Source organism: Nerophis ophidion, linkage group LG01, assembly GCF_033978795.1.
Source record: "Nerophis ophidion isolate RoL-2023_Sa linkage group LG01, RoL_Noph_v1.0, whole genome shotgun sequence".
Classification (NCBI taxonomy): Eukaryota; Metazoa; Chordata; class Actinopteri; order Syngnathiformes; family Syngnathidae; genus Nerophis; species Nerophis ophidion.
This window is the reverse complement of record NC_084611.1, coordinates 59,345,041-59,366,520: the sequence shown is the minus strand read 5'-3', so window position 1 is coordinate 59,366,520 and position 21,480 is coordinate 59,345,041. Positions and strand designations below refer to the sequence as shown.

At 39.6% G+C, this 21,480-nt stretch overlaps 1 protein-coding gene across 1 annotated transcript in view; it reads left to right on the top strand.

The window, feature by feature from the left end:
* Window positions 1-433: 433 nt before the first annotated feature.
* The window catches only part of naa15b (N-alpha-acetyltransferase 15, NatA auxiliary subunit b), a 56,433-nt gene continuing 35,386 nt past the window's right edge, over window positions 434-21,480 (top strand). Inside the window, exon 1 of the mRNA XM_061908450.1 lies at window positions 434-598. Within this exon, the coding sequence (XP_061764434.1) occupies window positions 545-598 (54 nt within the window). The 5' untranslated portion in view covers window positions 434-544. The remainder of the gene's footprint in view (window positions 599-21,480) is intronic.

The following is a 21,480-nucleotide window of genomic DNA, read 5'->3' as shown; positions in this document are numbered from 1 at the left end:
CCGCGGGCCGCGTGTTTGAGACCCCTGCTGTATACAATAGGGTGGGCATATATTTCGCTCTTAAGGCGCTAAATATATGTCCCGTCCCAACACGCTTGGGCACCTATTTTGCAGCGAGCACTTATTTCGCTTGACACCGGCACCTACTCTCCTCTGGACTTTCTAATACTCTCTACCTTTTCTTTCCTTATTGCAATTATCCTGCCACTTTTTATTGTGTTCTATCTTGATTATGTTCATCACTTCTTATTTACTGTGCTTAGTGTCCATGTTTACTTCTGTTTTAGTGGTTGCTTGTTTTGCGTACCTATTAGCGAATTCATTCCCAGTAGATGACAACGGTTGACCGCCGCCATTTTGAAACGGTCAGGTTCCAGGAAGAAGGAAGAAGAAAACCGAGCAATCGAACGGAGCGACTGGGGCAAGGCAGCCAGGGCCCTCACTTGACTCGCCTCCGCTCGACTTGTCTTGCCTGTCCGCACTAGCATTAGCTAGCGTTACATGTGCTGAGGTCGAGGGGGAATTGATCCCATCTGCTGCTAAGATGCCGACAATTACTTTACCACCAAAAGAGAATGCTCTCTTTAAACGGATTTTGGTGAGTCTACGTCTCGAAATATGTGATAAGTGGTGTCAGTGCCGTGGAAGTGCCGAGTTTTCGGAACCACCACCACCGGCAGCGCTCGGGCTGTTAGCACATGAGCTAGCAAAATGGCATCATTGAATGGGTTTGCTCGCCAGGCCGTGTCACGGTGCCAAAATGCTTGTTCGTGGCTTTGAGGTGATGGGGGCTGCACATTGGTAGCGCTTTATACAAAACGGTTAAAATGACGGAATACATGTGGAGACAACAACAACGTTATGTGCCAAACATGGTCGGCTACAAAGAAGCCCATCATGGCTTCCTGCTAACGTTAGCGAGGTGTCGCGTGGTTCGTCTGCTTGGACTGTCAAGGAGTCAAGTGTCGTCTGGATGATGGAATGCATGTGAAGCAGCCTCGTATGAACAAATAGTTTCTCCTACATTTTAAAGTATTATGTAAACATCTGCTAAGAAATGTGACGTCTACAGGCTCATCTTAGCAAGATAGCTAGCTTATTGACTTGAGTTCAATCACTTTGGTAATTTCTCTGTTTTGCGAGGCTTGTTGATTTATGGATTGCTTAAAACAAATCGAGTCGTATCCATTTGCAACTGTAAATGTTGCATGGAAATACAGTTTACAGTCGAGTTAGGTCCGGCATGATTGTGTCAGCAATTCCGTTGCAGCTTTTGGGCCTGCTGTTACTTGCACAGCTAGCAAGCAACCACCCATGAACCCTCCCGACCCCTCCTTCCCTGGTCCCTGTTTAGACCCATGTGTCTGCTCGGTGCTTGTCAGAGAGGATCCATGTGTACTTACGACTAAGTCTAGACCAGTAGTTCTCAACCTTTTTTCAGTGATGTACCCCCATGAACATGTTTTTAATCCAAGTACCCCCTAATCAGAGCAAATCAGAGATAAAGAAGTAAAATACAGCACTATGGCATCAGTTTCTGATTTATCAAATTGTATAACAGTGCAAAATATTGCTCATTTGTAGTGATCTTTCTTGAACTGTTAGTAAAAAAAGATATAAAAATAAATAAAAACTTGTTGAAAAATAAACGAGTTATTCAATTATAAATGAGGATTTCTACACATAGAAGTAATCATCGACTTAAAGTGCCCTCTTTAGGGATTGTAATAGAGAACTTAATTCTTAACATTTCTACACAATAAAAGAAATCTTTAACATCAATATTTATGGAACATGTCCACAAAGAATCTAGCTGTCAACTAGGGCTGGGCAATATTGGCTTTTATTAATATCTCTGTATTTATAGGCCATATCGCGATATACAATATATATCTTGATATTTTGCCTTAGCCTTGAATGAACACCTGATGCATATAATCACAGCAGTATGATGATTCTGTGTCTACATTAAAACATTCTTCTTCATACTGCATTAATACATGCTCATTTTAAACTTTCATGCAGAGGGATATCACAACTAAGTCAATTTACCAAAACTGTATTCATTAAATACTCTTCATTCTCTCGCAGGTGACTTTTTAGATGAAATCAGTGTTTCCCACAGGTCAGGCTATCTATTTGTGGTGGTGGGCGGGGGGGTTGGAATATAGTTACAACACTTTATGTACAAATTTATATACAGATTTGAACAATTAGTTATTCACTAAAATATATTTATTAATTGTGCCCGATCACAGTTGAAATCTTGAAATGAAGGGCCTTTTATGGCTAAATCATTAACCTGGATAACATTTTAACTGCTGGTTTGCTCAGATTTTCTTCTTTTCATTTCATTCACATGCTGCAGTGGACAGTGCACAATTTAGCTTTCAGTATTAATGCAGTATCTGAAGCACCGTCTTCACGTGTGTTTATTGACAACAGAGTTATAACCTGGACATGTTAGCTCGTCGGTATGGTAACAGGTAAGGCTGGGCGATATGACTAAAAAATGTATCACGATATAAGTGTTTCATATCAGTAGGGTTGGGTATCGTTTGAATTCGAACGATTGCGATTCCTTGTTTCGATTCCGATTCTTTCTTTTAAAAAAAAAAAAAAAAGGCAGGGTCAAAAAAAAGTTTAGGATATTTTAAATGAGCTAGCTTAAAGGTTAGGGCTGGGCGATATTGGCTTTTATCAATATCGCGATATTTTTATGCCATATTGCGATATACGATATGTTTTACGATATTTTGCCTTGGCCTTGAATGAACACTTGATGCATATAATCACAGCAGTATGATGATTCTATGTGTCTACATTAAAACATTCTTCTTCATACTGCATTAATATATGCTCATTTTAAACTTTCATGCAGAGAGGGAGCTCACAACTAAGTCAATTGACCAAAACTGTATTCATTAAATACTCTTCATTCTCTCACGGGTGACTTTTTAAATGAAAGAACAAATTAATAATGTTGCTACCTTTTGTAGTAACACTTCTGCTGCATACTTTGCATTGATTGATTAATAATGTTATTAGTAGATTGCTCAGGACAGTACATATTCCGTACAATTGACCACTAAATGGTAACACCCGAATAAGTTTTTCAACTTGTTTAAGTCGGAGTCCACGTTAATCAATTCATGGTACAAATATATACTATCAGCATAATACAGTCATCACACAGGTTAATCATCAGAGCATATACATTGAACAGCATATTGCTGTTGTCTGCTGAATATCTTCCAACTTGGAGCCAAACCACAGCCAGATGATGGACCCCCTGCTCTTTATTTTGGGCATTTATTGTTCTTCCTCCATTTGTGATAAGTTTCGCACCATCTCTCTCTTGTATTGTCACAAGCTCCGCTCGCTCGACCTGCGTCAGCTAACGTTAGCCATGCTGCTAACTCTCCGATCGGCGAGAGCTCTGACGCAAGACTCGCGAGAGTATGTGACGCAGCTAAATGCAACACGACCTGCCTCAGCTAACGTTAGCCATGCTTACGTTAGCTCTCGGCGAGAGCATATGACGCTACATGCGCGAGAGTATGTGACGTATGTAAGAAGGCGGGCTTATTTTACGTCTCTGTGAGAAGGACAGATGAGAAGGAGTGGGACACGCCAGTAATGTAATGCACACAGCTTAAAGCAACGGTGTGAGAACATATAATCGAATATTACGATATAGTCATTTTCTATATCGCACAGAGACAAACCTGCGCTATATCGTATATATCGATATATCGCCCAGCCCTACCTACAGTCTTTCTGAATGAAATAGTCTGACATTGTCCATCAATTTTATTTCTATTAACTTTTTATGAACTTTACTATAAATTCCTCACAGGGCTGTTTTCAACTAGAACATAAATATCAAATCTATGAACATGAATATAAATATTATAAATTATGAATACATTTTCACAGGGGCACACTTTCATCAAGAGAGTTTTATTTTTGAAAACCTCATGAAAACACATTTCCATAAAGGTGTATGATGCTACAGTTTCCCTCATGAAAACACATTTACACACACAAGTGAATGATGCTGCAGGTACTTAAACATGTTACCGTGCTCCCACTGATGGGCTAACCTGGTGCAGAAAAGCAAATAAACAATAATAAACAACTTGCAAAACCCAGTCCAGATTATCAGCAGGTATAGTATAAAATCAGAGACAGTTCTTGTTTAGGAAAATGACCATATCCACCTTCTCAGGCAGGATACGTGAGCGTTCTGGACAGATGGTGTCTCCTGTCGAAGACGGGACACGCATTTATTTATACTCCATGAACTCGGGGTTGCTTCATCTTGTTCGACGTGCACCCTCCTAAGCATGAAACAGTCCTGTCGCACGTGTTACATTTCGCCGATAGTTCATTTATTTTAGTAAAATAAAGCCACACTTTCGACCGTCGACGCCCGCTATCCATGCTTGACTGACTCGCTCGGCTACATAGGCTCGGTCGGCTATGCTAACACTTCCGGCGGTGGGCGCTTCTTCGTTGGTGTTCAGCGGCTTCTTCTTCCGAGTCGGCGGAATTATTATTTTTTTCCGGTCGGTGGACAGGGTATCGAAACTAGGAATCGAAATTTAAACTTTTGAACGATTCCGGGAGAATCGGAAAATTAGTCCCGGTTCCAATCGATACTCGATACCCAACCCTACATATCAGTCGATATCTAAAATTATTGATTAAAAAAAAAATATATATATTCTAAATAAAGACCTGGAGAAAAAAGGCTGAATTTAAATACTTTTATTTTAAATATAACCTTTAACCTTTGGAACAAGGTCAGCATTATGAAAAACAGTCAAATAAATGAAAATACTGGTCGATGTGCAAATAATGAAATTAAATAAATGCTTAATCCAACAAAATGTGGAAAGTATTGTAATCAAGAAATTAGTAGTGTACAACTCAGGCTTTAAAGCCATATTGGTAACAATATTTGCAAATAACAGTCACATTAAGCTAGCAGAAACAAACGTCTTACAGAATATTGTAAACATCGGAATAAACTTGCGTCTGAACATCTGTGACAACATACTGCCAAACTGGTGACGTGACATTTCCTTTTTTATTTACAATTTCCTCTCGTGCTGCCGCACTCATATTCCCGTTTCGTATCACTCCTCGTCGTCAGCTAGCCGTTGTTGCTTTTTTTATTTTTATTTTTTCCTGTTCGCATTTCCCAGATTGCCTTGCGGTTCAGGCTCGGCCGTGATAGATCGAGAAGCCAAAGCCCTTCCTCTGCCTACACCCCCCAGAATGCCGTGCGGTTCCGCATCGGCCTTTCTTCCTATTTTTTTCTAACAGAACTGAGTGAAATTATCGAATGTTTTATCGACCCTATTTTCTATTGATATTGATCACGTCTATCGCGATATGTATTGCTTTTGTTTTATCGCCCAGCCCTAGTAACAGGTGACTGTTACTGCGTGCGTCTGCCCCAGTCCCGAAAATAAAAATTAAGAAAATCTGAGTCGGTGCTGCACACTGCACAGGTTCGGACCACTTTTGAACTTGTTTGCCAAGACGTCTTACCCTCGTATTTTGATCCGGTCGGTCCGTTATTCCTTTACTTCATCGTCCTTGTCTTTTTCTTCTTCTTCTGTCCCACCAGGTGAATTAAGTGCAATTGGCGGAGTTACAATGCATAGTAGGCTACCGGCACCTACTGCACCGGAGTTGTTACTACAGGCTCCATTCACAGACAAGAGTCCCATAGCTTTTATGAGCGGTCGAGCGAGTCAAAAGCCGAAAAATCTATTTTTGGCGGCCGTAATTCTTTTGTGGCGGGCCGCCTCAAATAAATGAATGTGTGGGAAACCCTGGAAATAATGAATTAGTAGTGCTGCTACCTTTTGTAGCAACACTTCTAATGCATACTTTGCATATTGCTGTTGTTTGCTGAATATCTTCCCGCTTGAAGCCAAACCACTGCCAGATGATGGACCCCCTGCTGTTTTTTTGGGCATTAATTGTTCTTTCTCCATTTGTGATCAGTTTTGCACCTTCTCTCTCTTGTAATGTCACTCGCTCCGCTTGCACGACCTGCCTCAGCTAACGTTAGCCATGCTGCTACCTCTCTGCTCTGCGAGGGCGTATGACGCTACATGCGCGACAGTATGTGACGTATGTAAGAAGGTGGGCTTGTTTTACGTCTCTGTGAGAAGGAGAGACGAGAAGGAATGAGAAACACCTGTAGTGTAATGCCCGCAGCTAAAAGCAACTGCGTGAGAACGTATACTCGAATATTACGATGTAGTCATTTTCTATATCGCACAGAGGCAAACCCGCGATATATCGTTTATATCGATATTTCGCCCAGCCCTACCGTCAACACTAAATATTGCATTGTTGCATTTCTTTTCACAGTTTATGAACTTCCATTTATATTTTGTTTAAGTATTATTCAATAAATACATTTATATAGGATTTTTGAATTGTTGCTTTTTTTAGAGTATTTTTAAAAAATCTCACGTACCTTTGGCATACTTTCAAGTACCCCCAGGAGTACACGTACCCTCATTTGAGAACCACTGGTCTAGACAAATAGTTGTGTGTAGTTCAGTTGCATTTGGAGGGTAAGTTGCACATCAGAGGGAGCAGAACTACTTTCTAGCATTGTCTCAGTTTTTGCCTCACCGCCCAAGTTTAAAGTTCCCCATCCAATTTTTATTACCGGTATTAATCAAGCATTCCGATAAAAAATAAACAATTAAATTCTGGCCCACTCTTTAGTGTTTAATTTCGATGTTAAGTAATGTTATATATTTGTCAACATGTGATAGCAGGGACCCTGCCATTCAAAACTAGGCTGCTACATTACTAATGGTTAATGTAACTATAGCTGAAAAATAGTACAATAGCAATAGGAGAAACTATTCATTCCTGAACACCATGGAGGTCATGTAGGCTTTATGATGCAGTTACATTATTAAATACACTATCAGAAACTCTTCTTTTAACATAATGTCCTTTTTTGTTGCTTCAACACACCTCAATCAACACTGTCCGTAACACACACATGCACACACACACGCACACACCGCAGCATGAGCTAACGTTACACTAAAAGCTAACTAGCCTTCACCTCAAACCAGGACTGCGAATGAGCTGAGCTGCAGTTTGTTTCTAGAAGGTCAATGGGCTTATAGTGTTGTTTAGAAAGTAGTTGACTTGGAAGTGTTTAGTATAATTTGGGAAAAGTCCGTTGCTCCCCTGCTTAACACCTATCTGCTCGACGCTGAAGCGCTGACTAGATGTGCTTTGAATACGCACTGCTGATTGGCTTGTTATCGCTACTGTTGCAACCAATCAGATGGTTGTATGGGAGGGACAATGCAGGGTGCTGTGCAGGAGACAGAGGCAGAACGGAGCGAAGCAGCTTGTTAAGACTTTAGCATATGTTTGTGTGGAACTCCTCCGCACCGAACTGGAACTGGAACCGGAAACGGTTCAATACAAATACACGTACCGTTACACCCCTATATATTTGTATTTAATAAGTTGTAGGCATATTTATTTCAGTATAAAAGTGTAAAAAATGTTTTGCTGCGGTCAGGAAATGATGATAATCGTGTGCCAGGACATACATGTACATTATTTAACGGTTAAATCTCTAGAGTCTACATCAACTTCAGATCTATCCGTCAATTCTAAGTGGGTTTTTTTTTTCATGTTTTTCTGTTGGTTTGTTTTCTGCCCTTTTTGTCAAAGAAAACTTTTTTTATGGCAAACACACAAAATATGCTAAATCTTCCACAAAAATTATTTTTCAAAGTGGAATATTTGATGTGAAGTAATCAGAGCCCTGTATATGTCAATAATTCAGAACAACATTGACTTTGATTCAATATTTTTTGGGCAATGACTGTTTTAAAGAAAAAAACAGCTTTGTTTTATTAGTCAACATTGCTTACTGTAAGCTTTCTTATTCCACTTTTGTTTTGTTTTTGTTTATTTTAACAGTATTTTTAGAATATGCCATGGGCCTTTAAAACATTAGCTGCAGCTACAAATGGCCTCCGAGCCAGACTTTTGACACCTCTGCTGTAGATAATAAAAATTAAAATCTGATAAGTCTATTGATAAAAATCAAAGCCTGGCAACGCATGCACGCTCAAAGTGCACTTTGTTTTAAACTGTTGTAGTGGCGTTCTGTAAAAAAAAAAAGTGCACTTTAATTTAGTGTTGTTTTGATATGTCATCTTAGTGACATCATGCACAAAAGTGGACACATAGCTTGTTTTAAAATTTCTTTGACAATCTTGCACTTTGTTTTGAAATGACATGAATGTTTGTGCCACTGCTTAATAACTGTTTAATAAATAGTTTTGGTTAATTGAATTAGTTGAGATTGTCCTCTGCATGAAAGTTTAACATGAGCATATATTAATGCAGTATGAACAAGAATGTTTTAATGTAGACACATAGAATCATCATACTGCTGTGATTATATACATCAAGTGTTCATTCAAGGCGAAGGCAAAATATCGAGATATATATCGTGTATCATGACATGGCCTAAAAATATCGACATAATAAAAAAAGGCCATATCGCCCAGCCCTACTTGAAGATAACCGCTAGCCTGTATCCATCCTCGAACTATGTCGATCTAGTGGTAGATAAAAGTGACGTTTCTATGGACTCACAAAGACTAAAACAACTCATTTACTGGCGACATTGCACAGGATGAAGTTAAAAAGGTTGACTTTACACTCACCTTAGTGCAGTGGTTCTTAACCTTGTTGGAGGTACAGAACACCACCAGTTTCAGATGCGCATTCACCGAACCCTTCTTTAGTGAAAAATAAATGTATTTATTTATTTTTTAATTCAAGACAAAGTTTTGACACAGAGAAGGCAGGGTCGGTAAAAAAAAAGAAAAGGCCTCTCGTGGACCCGCAAACTTCCGTAAAAGCGCGTCCTTTCTAAATACAATGCGTAAAAAGACACAAAAAGTGTGTTAACCCCAATAGTGCATTACATCACTTTAAATTGTTGTCTATCTGTGTTGGCCCTGTTATGAGGTGGCAACTTGTCTAGGGTGTACCCTACCTTCCGCCCGAATGCAGCTGTGATAGGCTCCAGCTAGGGCTGGGCGATACAAATCGATATACTCTATCGCAGGACAGTCTCTGTGCGATATAGAAAATTACTATATTGTGATATTCGAGTATACTCTCTCACGCAGTTGCTTTTAGCTGCTGGCATTACACTACAGGCTCTCCTCGCTCTTTCTTGTCTCTCCTTCTCCCAGACAGCAAGGGCACCTTCTTACATACGTCACATACTGTCACGTCATACGTCACATAAGTATACGCTCTCGCGGAGCAGAGGTAGCAGCATGGGTAACGTTAGCTGTGGTGCGAGTGGTAATAAGAGAGAAAGAAGGTTCGAATCTGGTAACAAATGAAGGAAGAATTAATTCCCAAGAAAAACAGCAGGGGGTCCATCGTCTGGCGGTGGTTGGCTTCAAGTGGGAATATGTCAAACAGACAACCGTAATTTGTCATGTGTGGGGCAAAACGGCGTTGCTATAAAAAGTAGCATTACTGCTAATATGTTGCATCATTTAAAAAGTCAGCTTCTAGAGAATGAAGAGTGATTACTCCACAAGTCAACACCTCCGTTCGGTGCCACACGCCCACGCCATCAAAATGCTGAGGCAAACATTTCCAGATCAACACCATATGAAAAAATAGTGATTTTTTTAGTTGTGATTTCCTTCTCTGCATGAAAGTTTAAAATGAGCATATATTAATGCAGTATGAACAACAGTGTTTTAATGTAGACACATAAAATCATCATACTGCTGTGATTATATGTATCAAGTGCCAATTCAAGGCTAAGGCAAAATATCGAGATATATATCGTGTATCACGATATGGCCTAAAAATATCGCAACACTAAAAAAAACCCATTTCGCTCAGCCCTAGCTCCAGCACCCCCGTGACCCTAAAAGGGACAAGCAGTAGAAAATGGATCGATTGATGGATATTTTCACAAAGGAAAAAAAAAACTAGTTTTTAAGGTGTGCCGGCTAGTATTTTGCCGTGGCCATTGCCACAATCAAATACATAATGGGAAACCTTAATGTCCACAATTGAGATCGACCGATATGTTTTTTTCAGGGCCGATACCAATTATTAGTAGTGAGTGAGGCCTATCATGGATATTTGGAGCAGTTATTCAATGACAGTATAGGTGACATATTGGCAATGAAAATATTTCTGTTTTATTTATGACAATTTCCCCTGGCATTTAATGCGAAGGCATGATGTCAGACATCTGGAGGGAGGATGTGATCTAATTTCAAATTACATGACGGCGTCACATTCACAATGAATTAAATAATCCTGATTAAGAATCGTGTTTTCACTATTGATAAAATCTGTATTATTGCGGCCATAATCGTGCAGTCCTATGTTTAAGACTAGATCTCATATATGAAAACACAATTTTTATCTATATAAACAAAAAGTGCAGTTATGTCATATTTGTGCTTGTTTTTTCAATATGCACATAAAATGTTTGCTTCAGGCACAAGTACAGTGTTCTTATCTATTTAAAGGAAATAGTTTTCAATGTGTTTGTTTATTTCAATAAAACTGGATTCAAAGAGTTCAGTAGAAGTACTTTTTGCAAATCTTTAGCACATTTCATAATACCGCGATGATAATTGATACATTTGGTCACAATAACAAAAAAATTGTGACATCCCTATCATGGATCCACTAGCTGTGGAAGCTAGCTCTCCAATCAGCTAAACAAACTCATTTAGGCCGCGGCTACGTTTTGGCAAATTTATTAAGAAATTTGTGAAACTTAAACCATACAAAAAGAATGCCCTTGTGAGGTACTAATATTAAAGTTAAAGTACTAATGATTGTCACACACATACTAGATGTGGCGAAATTATCCTCTGCATTTGACCCATCACCCTTGATCACCCCCTGGGAGGTGAGGAGAGCAGTGGGCAGCAGCGGTGCCGCGCCCGGAAATCATTAATGGTGATTTAACACCCAATTCCAACCCTTAATGCTGAGTGTCAAGCAGGGAGGTAAAGGGTCCCATTTTTTTTAGTCTTTGGTATGACTCGGCCGGGATTTGAACTACAAAGATACTCAAACGTGTTTGCATACTAGCTAATGCTATCGACGCTAACTTCGTAACATTATGACAGCATGTAAAAATATGCATGAAAACACTCCTACAGACGACAAACATGGGACGGTTTAATAAGTAAGAATTGGTTTAGTTAAACTGAGAAACTTACAAACGTTGTTTGGAGTTTTAAATGAAGAATCCCTTCGTGCAAAAACGCTACGTTATTTCTGGTTTACGGCACCAAAAAAGGAAGTACATGTTCAACCCACAATGCCTGCAGTGAGCGTACTTGTCTAAAAGATGGCGCCATAGCACAAACAATAACACCATTTCAGTCCTCTGCGTGGGTTTATTGCAAACTATTGAACACAAAACATTACGGGCATTAGCAGGAAAAACATCCATGAATTAGCCACTACGTTTCATTAGCTGCAGGGTTCCAAATCTAGGAAAAAAGTAGCCTTTTATAGTCCGGGATTTATGGTATATGCTTTATACTAGGACTGGGCGATATACAATATAAATGGCGGTTTTGTCTCTGTGCAATATAGAAAATTACTATATTGTAATATTCGAGTAGACGTTCTCACGCAGTTGTTTTTAGCTGCGGGCATTACACTACAGGCTCTCCTCGCTCTTTCCTGTGTCTCCTTCTCACAGACAAGCAGGCGAACATTCTTACGTACGTCACATACTGTCACGTCATACGTCACATACGTACACGCCCTCATCCAGCAGAGAGGTAACAGCGTGGCTAACGTTAGCTGTGATGCTAGCGGGTTGTTGCGAGAGAAAGAAGGTGCGAATCTTGTAACAAATGAAGGAAGAATTAATTCCCAAGACAAACAGCACGGTGCCCATCGTCTGGCGGTGGTTCGGCTTCAATCGGGAATATGTCAAATAGACAACCGTAATTTGTCAAGTGTGGGGCACAAGCGTTGCTACCAAAAGTAGCATTACTGCTAATATGTAGCATCATTTGAAAAGTCACATGCTAATAACTTTAATAAATACAGTTTTGGTAAATTGACCTAGTTGTGATTTCCCTCTATGCATGAAAGTTTAAAAGTAACATATATTAGTGCAGTATGAACAAGAATGTTTTAATGTAGACACATAGAATCACCATACTGCTGTGATTATATATATCCAGTGTTCATTCAGGGCTAAGGCAAAATACAGAGAAATATATCATATATCGCGATTATGGCCTAAAAATATCGCGGCATTTAAAAAAAAGGCAATATCGCCAAGCCCTACTTTACACTCAACAGCATTATGCCAGATATTAGAATTTTTTTAAGTAACACATTAATTACTTTCCTTTGTAATACTACATTTATGAAAGAGTAATTTAGTTAGTAATTCAATTACTTTTTTGGCAAAGTAACTGATTACTTTTTAAAGTAATTGTCAAAAAACAGCCTGTCACACAGCATCATGGGGCAGTTAGCAAGTTGGTGTTCCTAGCTAAAATCTTTGTATGTATGTCACCATTGTTAAAGGAAAGCTGGGCCAACAATACAATACCAATCTATATTGCAATAGACCCATAATGGATATCAGTATAAAATAAGTTCAATAAGATATTTGATACATATTTATCTTTTTTTTTTTTTTTTGGAATAAGCCAGAAATTATAAAGCAAGATTTGTTTCATGAAGCCACTCGCGCTTTGGGAATACAGGAAAGAGGAAGTGTCACTGAGCAATGAGAGGGACACGCTAACAGCAAAATCAGTTAACAGTATTGACTGAGCAATGGGAGTGACACGCTTACAGCCAATCACGTGATAGTATCAACTACACCTTTCCAGCGGTTCAGCTCACAGACAGTAGTCGAGGAATGCAGGGGAGACGTCCCCTCCAAGGCCGATGTTTTTGACGGGGGTAACACGCTTCACTTCACCTGACAATGGGTCTGCTAAGCTCCGCTTTCGGGTCAGAATGACGAGCCGCAAACTTGTGACAATTTGGTCGCTTTGTTCTTATTTCTGCAGGACACGTTCGCCAGTTACCATTACTGCTGCATGCTACCATTCGCTCTTGTACGTCTTCCACTCACTCACCCAAAATTGGAATTTTGCCTATTGTTCACAATCGCTTTCTAACATATAAAAATCGTCTTGTTCTTGGTAGCTAGCAATGCCTTTCAATGGGAGCAATCAATTCTACCTCTAAATCACTTTAAAATGCATTCCAAAACCGCCAACAACACAAACCCCGTTTCCATATGAGTTGGGAAATTGTGTTAGATGTAAATATTAACAGAATACAATGATTTGCAAATCATTTTCAACCCATATTCAATTGAATGCACTACAAAGACAAGATATTTGATGTTCAAACTCATAAACTTTATTTTTTTTGCAAATAATAATTAACTTAGAATTTCATGGCTGCAACACGTGCCAAAGTAGTTGGGAAAGGGCATGTTCACCACTGTGTTACATCACCTTTTCTTTTAACAACACTCAAACGTTTGGTAACTGAGGAAACTAATTGTTGAAGCTTTGAAAGTGGAATTCTTTCCCATTCTTGTTTTATGTAGAGCTTCAGTCGTTCAACAGTCCGGGGTCTCCGCTGTCGTATTTTACGCTTCATAATGTGCAACACATTTTCGATGGGAGACACGTTTGGACTGCAGGCGGGCCAGGAAAGTACCCGCACTCTTTTTTTTACGAAGCCACGCTCTTGTAACACTTGTCTTGCTAAAATAAGCAGGGGCGTCCATGATAACGCTGCTTGGATGACAACAAATGTTGCTCCAAAACCTGTATGGACCTTTCAGCATTAATGGTGCCTTCACAGATGTGTAAGTTACCCATGCCTTGGGAACTAATACACCCCCATACCATCACAGATGCTGGCTTTTGAACTTTGCGCCTATAACAATCCGAATGGTTATTTTCCTCTTTGTTCTGGAGGACACCACGTCCTCTGTTTCCAAATATGATTTGAAATGTGGACCACAGAACACCTTTCCACTTTGCATCAGTCCATCTTGGATGAGCTCGGGGCCCAGCCAAGACGGCGGCGTTTCAGGATATTGTTGATAAATGGGTTTGACTTTGCATATTAGTTTTAACTTGCACTTACAGATATAGCGACCAACTGTAGTTACTGACAGTGGTTTTATGAAGTGTTCCTGAGCCCATGTGGTGATATCTTTTACACACTGATGTCGGTTTTTGATGTAGTACCGCCTGAGGGATCAAAAGTCTGTAATATCGCTTACGTACAGTGATTTCTCCAGATTCTCTGAACGTTTTGTTGATTTTACAGACCGTAGATGGTAAAATCCCTAAATTCCTTGCAATAGCTCGTTGAAAAAATGCTGTTCTAAAACTGTTCGACAATTTGCTTACAAAGTGGTGACCCTCGCTCCATCCTTGTTTGTGAATTACTTAGCATTTAATGGAAGCTGCTTTTATACCCAATCATGGCACCCAACTGTTCCCAATTAGCCTGCACACCTGTGGGATGTTCCATATAAGTGTTTGATGAGCATTCCTTAACTTTGTCAGTATTTATTGCCACCTTTCCCAACTTCTTTGTCACGTGTTGCTGGCATCAAATTTTAAAGTCAATGATTATTTGCAAAAAAAAAAATGTTTATCAGTTTGAACATCAAATATGTTGTCTTTGTTGTGCATTCAATTGAATATGGGTTGAAAAGGATTTCCAAATCATTGTATTCCGTTTATATTTACATCTAATACAATTTCCCAACTCATATGGAAACGGGGTTTGTACTTCATTTACTTTCGGTAACCTGTATAATAACCTAACTGTAGCGATAGGAGGAACTCTTTTTCTAGCGTATAAATACATTGGCGTGCTACGGTAGTAGCTGTAGTAGCTAATCACGGCAAGAGATAAGCTAGCGTCTACGCCAGCATGAAATGTGTTTGAGTTTAATGCACAGCACAATGCGATAAGACACCAATCTGTATTGACTAAAACACATGAACAATCTTATTTACAGTATCTGTAAAGTATTAGCCCACATTTCATGTTTTGTTTGTACACAGCTTGCACTGTAGTGTACGGTGATGTGCTGCATGTATCATTATCAGTAGTATAGTGACTCAATCGATAGACCGTTGTCCGTGTGGTCAAGCAGGGACCTTTCCAATTACATAGCATAGCTTGGCTTAAAAGTTCCAGATTTGCGGCGTGACCTTGCAGCACTCTCTCTTCCATCTCCTCCAGTGTTTTGGCCTACTTCGTCAGTAGTTCATCCTCCATATATTAAGTTTCAATAAGATAAGGTCGTGAATCCTTGTTTATCCAAAAATAATTGTCTTTGTTGTCTTATTACCAAGTCTGCCATGATTGGAAAACAGGGAGAAGGAACATATTTGTTGCGGGAAGTCTGAAGAACGCTGCTACGGAAAAGGAAAAATATGTGCCGAAGAACTAGTTTTGGCTGTGCATAAAATGACCAAAATACGGTAAATATTTTACATATTGCATATTTTTATGATCGTGTCTGTTAATACATTATATAGAGATTTGCAGCGTGTATATAAAACATTGACGGAGAGCTTTGAAGTTGTTTTAGAGACTTTTGAAAGCAACGACTCCCATTGGCAGCAAATTGCAAACATTTTTTCTGATCTTTTAAAATGTTTTTTTTTAAAATGTGTGTAGTCTCTCATAATGATTGAAGGTTGGCAAAAAAAAATTGAAGTGCAGTTGCACTTTAAATAAGTCTAGATCTGCATCAAACTATTTCTAAAATTTAGTGTTGCATCAAACTATTTTATTTCTCAAATCGACCATCCATCCATCCATCTTCTTCCGCTTATCCGAGGTCGAGTCGCGGGGGCAGCAGCCTAAGCAGGGAAGCCCAGACTTCCCTCTCCCCAGCCACTTCGTAGAGCTCTTCCCGGGGTATCCCGAGGCGTTCCCAGGCCAGCCATGAGACATAGTCTTCCCAACATGTCTTGGGTCTTCCCCGTGGCTTCCTACCGGTTGGACGTGCCCTAAACACCTCCCTAGGGAGGCGTTCGGGTGGCATCCTGACCAGATGCCCGAGCCACCTCATCTGGCTCCTCTCAATGTGGAGGAGCAGCGACTTTACTTTGAGCTCCTCTCGGATGGCAGAGCTTCTCACTTTATCTCTAAGGGAGAGCCCCGCCACCCGGCGGAGGAAAGTCATTTCGGCCGCTTGTACCCGTGAGCTTATCCTTTCGGTCATGACCCAAAGCTCATGACCATAGGTGAGGATGGGAACGTAGATCGACTGGTAACGCCACGCCGTCCTGGTAGGGACGGCGTGGCGCAGTGGAAGAGTGGCCGTGCGCAACCCGAGGGTCACTGGTTCAAATCCCACCTAGAACCAACCTCGTCACGTCCGTTGTGTCCTGAGCAAGACACTTCACCCTTGCTCCTGATGGGTGCTGGTTGGCGCCTTGCATGGCAGCTCCCTCCATCAGTGTGTGAATGTGTGTGTGAATGGGTAAATGTGGAAGTAGTGTCAAAGCGCTTTGAGTACCTTGAAGGTAGAAAAGCGCTATACAAGTACAACCCATTTATCATTTATTTAAATTGAGAGCTTTGCCTTCCGGCTCAGCTCCTTCTTCACCACAACGGATCGGTACAACGTCCGCATTACTGAAGACGCTGCAGCCATCCGCCTGTCGATCTCACGATCCACTCTTCCCTCACTTGTGAACAAGACTCCTAGGTACTTGAACTCCTCCACTTGGGGCAGGGTCTCCTCCCCAACCCAACTAATCTATTGATCATTTTTTTGATAAATCTGTTTTTTTTTTTTTTTTTTTTTAGGTAGGTGTACAACAAATTTTACGGATTAATTTCCCACATATTGTATTTGTAGAGGTATTTATTGGAAGCAAATTTAAAAAAAAACATGTCTATGGATGTTGTCATTCATCAAGGTCATTGTAGTCTCGGTATTTTATAGTGTTCAACGTCCTTTTTTTTGTTTAAGTTCCACAAGGCTCCCAGCAGCCCAAAGTGCTTTTCTTATCTCGAAACCCTCTTTTAGGGAGTTATTCACAACTAGTTGAAGGGTATGGCCTGCACACTGCTGCATGCTTCCCTTCCAAGATCCTTAGAGCGGCCACTACATTCAAGGCCTTATCTTGAATGACACCCAGTACGTTTCTTAGAGAAATACCAAACATTTCTGCCACTTTTTCCACTCTACCAGCAATATTTTCTGCTGTATGTCGCTCGTCAAGTGGCATTGTGGTAAGTGCGTATGAATCAATGTTCCAATTTGATTAGCAATGTGGCATGTGACTCCAAGATATGCCTCTGTGGCAAGACTTGTCCAAACATCTAAAGTGAGTGTATATTTTGATGCATTTTTAAATTCCACTCTCACTTTTTCAATAGTGGTTTCATATTTTTTCTCTGTGGTGGGAAGTGTGTATTCCTAAGTGATATGTATTAATCCTTTCACGAACCTTCTCCATCAACAATGGCAAAGAGTCGCGGACATTTTCGCACAATGTGCCGACGCAGGGCAATTGACGTTGACTAAACCGACGAATTGTTGCAGTCCTAAATAAGTCATTAAAAAGTATAAAAAATTATCGCTATTGATATACATAAAAAACAGCCATAGTTGAAAGTGAATTATTTTCATGTTGCTGCTGCTGTTTAAACATGTCCTCTTAAACCAAGGCACTTAATGTCACATGTTCTTTTGTTTTTGTTTGCTGAAGAATTGAGTATAGCTAAAGGTTTTTATTCCAAGGAGTTTGGAGAGTATATTTTACTTTTTAAATTATTTTCACAGCCCTTTTGTTTTACTGCAAAACATCTCTTAAATTGGGATCCTAATATGCAAAACATACGCTTCTTACTTGGTGGTACTTGTTTTTGTTATATTTTAGATCCCCATCAGTCCCAAAAATTTTAAATCAAGGCACTGTAGAGATAATTACTTTTGTCACAGGATATTTCCATTTATAGCACATGTTCTCTGTGTTTAAATACAGTGATACAGAAGGCCTTGTGATGGCAATGTGTTTATATGTATGAGTGCACACGTGCACCCTGTTTGAGTGATATTTGAGAAATGTCATATTGCTTTAAGATTTTGTCTGTACTACAAATGCTTTTCAGTTAGTAACACCGGTGCTACTAGTGAAAAAGCTAAGCTTTCAGCCCTGATGAGGATATTTTAGTATCTGCAGTTGGTGTCCAAAAATCAAACACCAGTTCTCCAATTAATACTTTTCCAAATGTGTATGTGTTAAATTGTTAAATGTCTCCTTTTTGAGGCCCTTTACATGCACTAAAAGTCCTCAAAGTATGCTGGCACGTCAGGTTCAGCGAACATTTTTATATTTTTGGGGTCCTGAAAATAAATTCTTAAAAATAGCCATTTAGCGCAACGTTTAATTTTATTCTGATATTGAACAAACACGCTCAGGTGCTGAGAGCGGTGCAACGACTAAAACCTCTTGCACCCTGTTTGAAAGCAAGAGAAGAAAAAACAAAACAATTTATCGTTGCTGATCAGTTATTTCTCAGTCAGATTGGTCAAATTTACAATTTATCCTTGACCTCAACACAGTCGCGGTATTTTTAGTCCAGAGGGCGGTATACAGTATATACCGGTATCTGGAAAAAAATGTGCAAAGTGCTTAAGGTTGCCTAAGTCGCTACGGCTAGATAACCAGTGTTGAGACTACTCAGATTATTTTCGTTGTAAGTAGTAACATGTTTTTTATTCTTATAAAGTAATTAGTTTGTTGTTGCTATGTCAAAGAAGTTTTTCTTCATTGCGCTATGTAAAACCCGCTGACTGTTTAAAACTATTTTTCAGCCACTATACTACAGTACCTTAGTCCGTACAGGCTATAGGAAGAGCCGAGGTGTACCTAAACATTTTGACACATTGAGCGAGCAGCAGGTTCTCAAGCAAATTGGTGTAGGTTTGGATAAAGCTATAGTCACTCAGCAATAACCAAATGGAGTCGCTGACCAAAGCATTGCATCACTTGAGAATAGACAAGTCCACACCGCGCCACCGTATTTAAAACAAAAAAAAATTGATGCGCAGTGCGTCATTGTGCTTCAAGCGTGCTTTCAATCATCAGACAATCGATGCTTATTTATATAGCCCTAAATCACAAGTGTCTCAAAGGGCTGCACAAGCCACAATGACATACAGAACCCACATAAGGACAAGGGAAAACTCATCCCAGTGAGGGGAGACCGAAAGCAATGGACGTCGAGCTGGTCGAACATAATATTGTGAAAGTCCATAGTGGATCCAACATAACAGTTTTTCTCCTCTTTCTTGTTCTTGTCAAAAGTCTAGCAGCCGCATTTTGTACCAACTGTAATCGTTTAATGCTAGACATACAGAGACCCGAAAATAATACGTTACAGTAATCGAGACATAACGTACGCATGGATAATGATCTCAGCGTCGCCAGAGGACAAAATGGAACGAATTTTAGCAATATTACGAAATTGAAAGAAGGCTGTTTTAGTAACACTCTAAATGTGTGACTCAAACAAGAGAGTTGGGTTGAAGATAATACCCAGATTCTTTACCTTTTAAGGGGTGTGGTTTGTCTGTCAGACGCAGAGAAGCGCAAACAGCCTTACCAAAGGCACATTAAAAGATACAGGTATGGCGGTATTATCTAAAATATATAGCCTACCGCTTTCTAAAATACACCGGTATTAACTATAACACTGCGATACCGCACAGCCCTAATGTGTATTTTATAATTACTTGTATACGTCGGTGGTTTTCGTCGGTGGTTTGGCAAACGGCAAGTGGTTAAACACTGTAGTTTATATTTATTGAAAGTATATTAAAGTACCTTTCAAACTTGAGGTTGTGTAAAATAATGTATACCAACATAAAACAAGTTTAATTTCAGGAACAAAGTGTTTCTATCCACAAACTCAAAAATGATTTGAAAAGAAAAGTGTCTGCAGTTTTTAGTACATGTTAATAAATAAGGATAGTAATCAGAGTGCAAACAAAGTCTAATTCAAAGTTTTTGGATAAAAAAAAAATATCAATTTTTTTTATTTTATTTTTTTAACTAAATTAGTAGGTGAGTTTATTCTCCCAGTCGGGACCAGTAGCCCGCAGTAGTTAAGTCACAAAGGCTATCAGTAGGGGAGTGGGAAAATATCGATTCGAATACGATTCACAATTCTCTTGTTGTGCGATTCATAGGGGTGTAACGGTACACAAAAATTTCGGTTCGGTACGTACCTAAGTTTAGAGGTCACAGTTCGGTTCATTTTCGGTACAGTAAGAAAACAACAAAATTTAAATTTTTTGGTTATTTATTTACCAAATTTGTAAACAATCGCTTTATCCTTTTAACATTGGGTACACTATAATAATTCTGCCGACGTTAATCCACATTAAACTGACTCAAGTTTTTGCTTTGATTAAATAAAATGAAAAAACCTTTCTTCTACATATACAAAGTGCAACATTAAACAGTTTCAAGTCAACTCATCATGCTTAATTTATTACAGCATTTGGGAAGACTTTTATTATGTAAATGTTATATTTGTATCAATATGTGATAACATGGACCCTGCCATTCAAAACTAGGCTGCTACATTACTAATGATTAATGTAACTATAGCTGAAAAAATAGTACAAAAGCAATAGGAGAGACTATTCATCCCTGAAGACCATGGAGTTCATTGAAATAACAGACAGACAGGGCTTTGCTGCCCCTAACACGCACACACACGCACACACACGCGCGCACACACACACACAGCAAAATGAGCTAGCATTACGCTAAAAGCTAACTAGCCTTCACCTCAAGCCAGAACTGCGAGCAAGCTGGCTGCAGTTTAAGTTTCTAGAAAGTCAACGGGCTCATAGTGATGTTTAGAAAGTAGTTGACTTGGAAGTGTTTTTTATAATTTGGGGAGTGTACAATGTCCGCTGCTCACCTGCTAAACACATATCTGCTCGACTGAAGCAGTGACTCCATGCGTTCTGAATACGCCCTGCTGATTGGCTCTTACATCGCTCTGAATACGCACTGCTGATTGGCTTTGTATGTAACCAATCAGATGGTTGTGTGGGCGGGACAATGCTGGATGCTCACTGCTCAGACAGAGGCAGAAAGCAGAGCAGCTTGTGAAGACTTTCAAACTCGTTCGGTACGCCCGCGTGCCGAACCGAAACCCCCGTACCGAAACAGTTCAATACAAATACAGGTACCGTTACACCCCTAGCGATTCAGAATCGATTCTCTTTTTTTTTTTTAAATCAATTTTTTTTTTAAAATATATATATTTTTTTGATCAATCCAATAAAACAATACACAGCAATACCATAACACTGCAATCCAATTCCAAAAC